We start from the raw sequence: 9,142 nt of genomic DNA on the forward strand, positions 1-9,142 counted from the left end.
TTCAGCTGGCGTGGACACAATGGGCCAAATGACCTCCTGTTCCGTAAATTTCACTGATTCTTCTAATTAAATGGAAATTATATGCTGTCTATCTATACTTTCCTTATGTGCATTTTAATGATTAGTTTGTGTGTTTGAAAGAGCCCTTAGATGAGGTCTTGTTTTACTTTGCGAGGCTGCTCAGATATGGAGAGTGTATGCACCAATTGGGGATATATATTATAGGGAATTTTTAGAAAATCTAATTATTGAGTTCATCGTTCTCTACATATTAAAATATCAGCACAAGAATAACCTCCATCAGCATTGTAGTTTTATGAAATGGAGCCTTTTATACCCAATGCAGACATTGGGTATAAAATTGTGACATGTTTTACATCTTTACCATGGCCGGTCTGCACCTGAACTACTTTATCCTTAAACTACGGTAAGACTACAATCAAGCAACATGATTTTCAAATTGTTGACTTCTAAAACTTGGTTAAAAGAGAGATCTGGGTGATTTTGAATCCGTGACGAGAGACTGGATTTAGCTATGTCATAAATATGAAGGTGGAACCTCAAGTGATTTGTCAAGTGAGTTCAAGTAAATTGCAGCTGTATTTCAGGGTACTTTTATGTATCTTTAAAATTTGTGTATATTTTTTGGCATCTCGATGCAGATGTTGTTGGAGAATGTTCGGCCAATCTGTGACTTGTATACTGAAGGATTAATTGTAATCATTATAAGTTGGAAAAATCTGCCATGTGTGTGTATCCTACTCAAAGAGCTGCTAAAGCGGCATTAGATGACCTGTTTAAGTGAACCTTGAGTTTTTGAATGGTTTATACTTTTTTTTTGCTGCTTTAGACCATGAAAGCACATGATGTCAAAGATATTGTATTCAGCAGTTCAGCAACTGTATACGGAGATCCCATTTACCTGCCAATAGATGAGGTGCATCCTGTTGGCAGCTGTACTAATTCTTATGGAAAAACAAAATACTTCATAGAAGAAATGATCAAGGATCTCTGCTATGCAGAAAAGGTATTTCCATTCTGTGATTAGCACCAGTTTAAGTTGTTAGACTGCAAGCAGGCTGTATATAGTGTTAATTGAATGCATCTGCAACGATGTCTGGGAGTTATTGTGATTTCTCCCATCTGTGCGGTACTGTCCCATCTTTACATATGGGATTAATTGCTATGTGCCTGTGTTTGTAGCTTCTGGCTTTTGACTTCAGTCTACAGTTGAAAGTAACTATTTACCATCACTTGTTCAAGTTGGAGTGCAGGGACTAACTTTTAAATGTAAAATAGTTGTAGAGAACTTTTCTATGGATCTGAAACATGGACGCTGCTTAAGCTAGACGTCCAGAGACTGGAAGCAGTCCTTTACACTGTCAAAGGCGATTGCTGGGAATGAAATGTTTCGACTTTGTGTGCAGCACAGATGTAACAATAACAACCAGACTTTAGAAGACTGAAGTCGTCATTAATCGTCTCCATCGGGGCCTTGTTGGTCACCTTACCTGTCTCCGAGACAAAGGTCCCACAAACTGGGCACTAAAGATGGATTTGAGATCAGGAAGGAGGCAATCACAGCATCGTTTGTTCTCAGTTAAACTGGTTTTATCAGATCAGTAATGATCCACTTAAGCCATACAGCTTGGTCATGGATGGTCAAATGCTACGGATCTCTGCTGTCTAATGTTATTGCTCGAATGCCTGTCGAGCAATACATTTCTATAAAATCACAGTCGTTCCACTCCTCAGTCTCTCTCTTGCTCCTCTCTCCAGTCAATTACAAGTATTAACAAGCTTCCCTGTCACAGACAAAAGGGATTTCTTTTAAAGGTGCAATTGGCTGAAACCAACTTTAAGTTGGATTTATCCTATTTATCAAAAGTCTTATGAAATATCTAGAAATCTCTTTCTCTTAAGATGCACTATTGCAGTTTCTTTGTAATTGCAGAATGTGAATTCTTAGTATCATGATTTTTCAATTTAAAGAACTTGTGCAAGGTTTACAACTACCTGGTTCTGAAACTTATTTGGATATGTGGGTTATAATGGTGTTCACAAACTATTGTCCATTCAGGATTGGAATGCAATGCTACTTCGATACTTCAATCCTATTGGGGCACATGAATCGGGAAAAATAGGTGAAGATCCCCAGGGTATTCCCAACAATCTGATGCCATATGTTTCACAGGTAGGTCATGATTTTTTTTTTAAAGTTTAACACAGGATGTGTGTACAGTGGGGAGAGGGGGAGGGGGGGGGGGGAGTTTTTCATTTCAAAATACCCTTCACTTTGATAAAACATGTTGTTTATGACTTCCTTCTAATAGAAACTATAGATGCTGTATAATTATTGATCGAGCCTTAACTTTTAGTAGAGGTCCTGAAGCCCATTCATTACCTCCTGTGTATTGTGTGCTTTGTATTTGGTTGATTTTATTTTGAGGTGGAAATTTTACTTTGGAGGATTTAAACATGGAGTTGGTGGCTCATGCCAGTCCCACTGCCCTCTTGCACTGCCATACTTAGATTCTGGAGTATGCACCCCTGACTTCCTTCGCCCCACCATTGGCGGCCGTGCCTTCAGCTGTCTTGGCCCTCAGCTCTGGAATTTCCCTCCTAAACCTCCTGTTTGACAAACCTTTCGGCCACCTTCTCTAATGTCCCCTCCTTTGGCTCAGTATCAATATTTTTGTCTGATTATGCCTGAAAGTGCTTTGGGATGCTTTACTACGTTAATGGCACTATATAAATGCATGTAGTTGTTTGTTTGGTCTCCAAGAAGATTGATTAAACCTACAACTCAAAATTCTTAACCAGTGGGCCAGAATAGTAGATGCCTGTAAATGCTGGATTTGCCGTTTTACTCTGAGTAACCAGTGCAGTCATCATTTCTTGCACTTGATATGTCCTCCAGAGCCCTTTGCTCTGGCTACATGATACATCCACAAATGCATACATCAAGATGATGTGGAGGTGCTTGGAAACCAAAATCATTTATTATTACTCACTGAAACTACCAGGGTGTAGTTCATAGATCTTTCGAAAATGAGGTACAGGTCAGAAATGTTTTTTTTTTAAGTCAAATAATTTTTATACATGGGTAAAAGCAAAGGAGAAATGTTCAGTTCGTACAAATTGTTGAGGCCAGAGTTGAAGTATTATGTGCAGTAAATGAGGGAAGTTGTAAGTTTTTTTTTCCCAAAAAAATTCTGGAATGCTTTATCACACGTGTCTATTGAGGCATAGTCTACAACAAGGAGAATTGGATAGGCATTTTAAGAAGAATGTAAACCTATATGGGATTAGAGTAGATGGCTCCATTTGAAGATTTTGCACAAACACGGGCTGCATTTTCCGGTCCTTTGCGCTCCAGGTCTCTCCCCGGAGCGGTGTAAACGGGGCGAAAAGGGCTCCTGCGTCCAGTCGCGATCCTCGGGTCGGGTTTTGGGGCAGTGCTTAGCAGCATCGCCGGGAAGATCTGCACTAGGTGTGCAACGCCTCTCGTTGCGACACCGTCCGAGTTTTGATTCGAACCCGACCCGTACGCTTGGAATCGCGCCTCGCAATGACCACATGGGAAACCAGTGCGGTCCAGCCATGCTGGCGGTGGTGAGGAAGGTCAAGTGCTGTAAAGGTAAATGCGAGGGTCTGTGTTCTCAATTTTTTTTAGCGATTTGTTTTGTGGTGCCCCCCCCCCCCCCCCCCACAAGGCCTCTCGGAGCGCACACGGCCTGGCACTTTAGTTTGCGAGTTTCCCATTTTTGCGCCTCGAAAGTTGTACAAGGCCTCCCTTCGCGCTGCCTGGAGCAGGGCCCACATGATGATAAATTCCTTAATAAAGCGCAATCTATTCCCAGCCGGTAACTTTCCCGCCCTGTCTCCGTTTTCACCCCAAAAAGCCAAAAATCCAGCCCAAACAGCTGGATGGCCTTCTGTGCTGTCATTTCTGTGACTAACTGGGAGTCTGCTAATAAAATATTGCCATGCTGTTTCACCTTTCTGAAATGTTCTTGGTACTTTTAAAGTCTCTTCCTATTCCCCATACCACCTAGGTATTCACTTATTATATGATATTGTAACTGAACATGTCATAAACTGTATAAATTCTTTTCACCGTGCCTATGTTTAGTGCTGGATCTTTGACCTTTTAAAGTAATCCTGTTTTACGAAGGGTTTGGGTGTTGCCACTATTTTAGTAGCATGCTGTCAACAGCCACCTTCGGCCAGCAGTCAATTCCTTGGTAATGACTCACTAACCAAATGGAACACTCTGTCAAGCAAGTTCTAAGTGTGAGAATTTTAATAGAGGGAGGCAGGAAATGATCAGCTAGTATTAGAACTTGAGTGACAGCTTTTATGCAGCTCTAATATTCACCCGCCCCCCGGAAGGAAGATGGCTGTCCAGAATTGTGCTAATTGTCTTTTTGGTGAACAATCGACTAAAACTCAGAGCTGATGACATCTGCAGCTTGTTCTCCGCCTGGAGTCAGATGTTATCCAGTCTCACTCTGTGTCACTTTCACTTGCTGCACTCAGCACATTTGGTAACTTTTTCTATACACTAGTAGTTCAGTTGTAATGTGCCTGAGCAGGAAAAGCATTAACCTTTCAGAAGCAGCTGCATCAGGGATGTTGCTAAATGTTTGACTTCCTTCTCAGGTTGCTATTGGACGTCGGCAATACCTGAGTGTTTTTGGAAATGACTATGAGACGTGCGATGGCACAGGTAAGATCACTCTACCTTATGGTCCTTCATTCAGTTATACACCGATCAGCATGGTGACACAAGCCACTAATGCTCCAACAGGCCACAGTGTAAGACATTGTGTGCACATGGTCAGCAAGGAGGTGACTTCACCTGTCTCCTGTGACCTAAACATATTGTACATAAGCTGAAGTATTAAAGACCATGCTGAGTTGCACATAATTACCTTTTTTAGGATTTGGATTTCCCTAGACTTCAACTCTGGTTAATTTCAATTCTACTGTTCCTATTTAGCACAAAATGCCTATTTATAATTGGGCATGGCTTGGTTTGTCTTGTGTCGATTTTCTCTAAAACAGGAAGAAAATACTGGTTTGTGCCCTTCAATTTTCAGGGGCTCAGAAACAACTTTGGAAAGGGAAACTGATTCAGTAAATTCAATATATTGATGGGTCTTGCTCAAAGTGAGATTGAAGTCTTCAGGAAAGAGGGGAGTGCTTTGTGTTCCTTGTACTTTGTACTTTGTACTTGCAGTGCTTTTGTTTGTTGGGGGGGGGGAGGGCAGACCTGGAGCAGCACTCTTGATTTTAATTGTCCAAATCAGAGATGCTGCCACTGAAACCCTATGCCATTCATTTATATAGATCCACCCCCCCATGCAAAAGCCAGACTCATGCAAGCTTCCTGGATTTATGCCAGTAATTGCTGAGGTAGATTTATGCTCAGAAGAGCAGCAGAGCCAACAGGCTCTGAGAGTAAGGCACCACGGCAGAAGTTAGTAGCAACCTCGAGTGTTCATGCTGCATTTGGACTGGTTTTAAGCTGGTTTTAACATTCCGATGTAGGCAAGTGAGCTTGGCAGGAAATTTCGGTGTGGCAATCCAGGAGATTTTGGGCCAGTATGTTTGATAATCAGGGTCTGTATATAATAATCACTTGCATGGAAGTGGTTTCTTAGCTGATGAGGGTGCTGTGCATTCATAAAGACACAAGTATGAATGCAAGTAGGAATATGGTAGTACAGTATAGTGGTTGTTACTGGACTAGTGATCCAGGGGCCTGGACTATTGATCTGAAGACATCAAATCCCACCACAGCAGCGGGGAATTAAATTCAGTCAAGTAAATAAATCTAGAATAAAAAGCTAGTATCAGTAATGGTGACCATGTAACTACCAGATTGTCGTAAAAACTCATCTGGTTCTCTAATGTCCTTTTTGGGGAAGAAAATCTGTCATTCTTACCCGGTCTTCCGACCCACAGCAATGGCCTAGCGAGCCACTCCGCTGTATTCAAGGCAGCGGCTCACCACCACCTTCTCGAGGAGAATTAGGGATGGGCAATAAATGCTGGCCTTGTCAGCGACGCCCACATCCCATGAACAATTTTTTTTTAAAGCCATAAAGACCAACGCATCCTGGCTTTTAAAAATAGGGATATAGAGTATAGGAGCAACTAGGTTAAAATGGGCTGACATGTGGCAGATGACATTTAACACAGAAAAGTGTGAAGTGATACATTTTTGTAGAAAGAATGAGGAGAGGATATATAAACGAAATGCTACAATCCTAAAAGGGGGTGCACGAACAGAGAGACCTGGGAGTATGTGTGCCTAAATCGTTGAAGGTGACAGGGCAGCTTGAGAAAGCCATTAAGAAGGCTTACAGGATCCTGGACTTCATAAATAGAGGTATAGAGTACAAATGTGTGGAAATTATGATGAACCTGTATAAAACACTGGTTCGGCCCCAACTGGAGTATTGTGTCCAATTCTGGGCACCAGTTTTAGTAAGGATGTTCAGGCCTTGGAGAAGGTGCAGAAAAGATTTATGAGACTGACTTGAGGAATGAGGGACTTCTGTTACGTTGGTAGATTGGAGAAGCTGGCGATGTTCTCCTCGGAGCAGAGAAGATTGAGAGGAGATTTGATAGAGGTGTTCAAAATCATGAGTGGTCTGGAACAGAGTAGATAGAGAGAAACTGTTCCCATTGGCAGCAAGGTCGAGAACCAGAGGACACAGATTTAAGGTGATTGGCAAAAGAACCAAAGGCGACACAAGAAAAAACTTGTTTATGCAGTGAGTGGTTGGGATCTGGAATACACGGCCTGAAAGGGTGGTGAAGGCAGACTCAACCTTATCTTTTTCAAAAAGGAGTTGGATAAGTATCTGAAGGAAAGAAAATTGCAGGGCTACGGGGAAAGGGCAGGGGAGTGGGACTATCTGAGAGTCGTCACGGGCTCGATGGGCCTTCCGTGCTGTAACCATCATTCTATGAATAGGTTACAATAAATTTTTACAAAGTAATGGTTAGGCTATAATTATAATACTGTGTGCGGTGTAGAGTGAAAAGATGTTTAAAGCTAGAGAGAGCATACGGCCTAGATTCACTGGGATGATACTAGGAATGGATATAATTTGAGATGCTGACGCATGTCTATGGGGAGGCAGTAGTGCAGTGGGGGCCTAGTGATTGATCTCGAAAATAGTCGGGAGAAATTACCCCTTTCAGTGCTGCAAATGTCTGTGGTTCTAAAATGCTGGTGCATGCTACTTGCACTCTAGCTAGAACGTTTCTGGGCGTTTGCTGGAGCTATCTTTTTCTTCCTGGGGTAATTTTGCGTATTGGAGCAGGAAAAACATAAGTTGTTTTTGGATCTGAATGTACATGATTGCAGGCAAATAAGAGCTTTGTCTTGCTGTTTAGGTGTCAGGGATTACATTCATGTTGTGGATCTTGCAAAGGGACACATTGCTGCACTGAAGAAGCTTAAAGAGAAGTGCAGCTGCAAGGTTTGTTACTGAAAGCTGCACCCTGGACAGCTTCAACACTCTGTACTCTTAGTCTGTGAGACTATTCCTTCCGCTGCCTTTTTACTCAAGTTCCCTGCTTCAGTTCTCTGATATATTTGTCCCATCCTTCTCCTCCTCATCTCTCCAAGACTTCTCTCCTTTTTCAGCATTACATAACTTATACTCAGACTATCTGCTCTCACAATAACCAGTTATATGGCTCTCTCTCTTCAGGTGTACAATCTCGGTACCGGGACAGGTTATTCTGTTCTACAGATGGTGAAAGCGATGGAGAAAGCTTCCGGGAGAGAGGCAAGTGTCACCATCGTTTAAGAAATAGTTAGAGCTATTCAGTAAAGCTTCTGTGGTGCCGCCTTTTGGTTTGGCTGGGAATTAATTCATCAAATATGAATCACAGATTAACAGACAAACAAAATCTTGGTTTTCTCCTCCCACTCTTTTACAGATTAAATATCAGATTGTTCCACGGAGAGAAGGAGATATTGCTTCCTGTTATGCCAATCCAGCTCTCGCAGAGAAAGAACTTGGATGGAAGGCACAGTTTGGGATCGATAAGATGTGTAAGCACTCAATAATATTAGGCTTTAATGTAATTTTGATTTCAGTTAAAATGTTGCTTTAATACAAGTGTCTTAGGTAGCTGAACTATCCTCAACTGTACATTTTGAATTCATTGTTTGAATGCAGTTAGAAGTTAAAACTTTGCGTATTTTAGAGCTGCATATAGTTTAGTTGTCTGAATCAGTACTGTACTGTAGCTAAATGCTGGAATGCACACTGAGTATTAAAAACAATGTTCTTTGTATTTTAGGTCAAGATTTGTGGTATTGGCAATCCCAGAATCCTTATGGCTTCAGCAAGAATGACGCACCGAACACAAGATTTTAAATCTTTTATAAAAACTTTTTAATAGTAGCCCTGTGTGTAGATCACCAGTAATACAAAGTAGCTGCCTAGATTGCTTGGGTATCTGTTCTAGTGGAGGATGAAGTGAAAGAAAACGACAGAGCACAACGTGTTCAATACAGCAGAACTACCTGTACTTGTGAATTATGTTTACTGTAATACCTCAAATTTTAGAATTGATTAATAACTATGGCAGAAAGTTTGAAGCTCAATGAAATGAGTTAAGTGATGGGTTTGTTTCACCAAGACTTGCTTCATGCTTTCTTGTTAACTGGAGGCTCAGAGCCATTTAGACATCTGTGACCAAATCTTTGGTCTTGTAACTCTTGTAATTTCTATATCATTCAATGTGATTTAAAAATGTATATACAGTATATATATACAGTTACTGGTGCAGTTGAAGCTTTTACATTTTAGATCAATGCCTTAGAAATAATTTCATTCCAAATAAATTAAAACTAAGTTTTGGTATGTATGTGTATAAAGTTATTTTCTGCTTTTGTCATGGAAAAAGTGCATCATTTGCAGTTACACAAACTAGTTTAAGTTGATGCCAGGGTTGGTGACAGCTATTTATGTTCAAGAATCATGTGACCACAAATGATAGAAATCTATCAAGGTTAAAACAAGAAAGTGTCAGAAGTTGGAGCGTGGTAGCTCTGAAGGAGCCCTCCGGTCTGTTTCCGATCATACCTGCTCATCATCCACTCCAT

At 41.2% G+C, this 9,142-nt stretch overlaps 1 protein-coding gene across 4 annotated transcripts in view; it reads left to right on the forward strand.

The window, feature by feature from the left end:
• Positions 1 to 8,900, forward strand: part of LOC139279867 (UDP-glucose 4-epimerase-like) — a 40,744-nt gene extending 31,844 nt beyond the window's left edge. For all 4 annotated transcript variants that reach the window (XM_070899151.1, XM_070899150.1, XM_070899149.1 and 1 more), the window contains exons 5-11: positions 851 to 1,027; positions 2,081 to 2,194; positions 4,666 to 4,732; positions 7,417 to 7,502; positions 7,737 to 7,814; positions 7,969 to 8,083; positions 8,335 to 8,900. In XM_070899151.1, the coding sequence (XP_070755252.1) occupies positions 851 to 1,027; positions 2,081 to 2,194; positions 4,666 to 4,732; positions 7,417 to 7,502; positions 7,737 to 7,814; positions 7,969 to 8,083; positions 8,335 to 8,411 (714 nt within the window). In that variant the 3' untranslated portion in view covers positions 8,412 to 8,900. The remainder of the gene's footprint in view (positions 1 to 850; positions 1,028 to 2,080; positions 2,195 to 4,665; positions 4,733 to 7,416; positions 7,503 to 7,736; positions 7,815 to 7,968; positions 8,084 to 8,334) is intronic.
• The last annotated feature ends 242 nt before the right edge of the window (positions 8,901 to 9,142 follow it).

Source organism: Pristiophorus japonicus, chromosome 14, assembly GCF_044704955.1.
Source record: "Pristiophorus japonicus isolate sPriJap1 chromosome 14, sPriJap1.hap1, whole genome shotgun sequence".
NCBI classification, from domain to species: Eukaryota; Metazoa; Chordata; class Chondrichthyes; family Pristiophoridae; genus Pristiophorus; species Pristiophorus japonicus.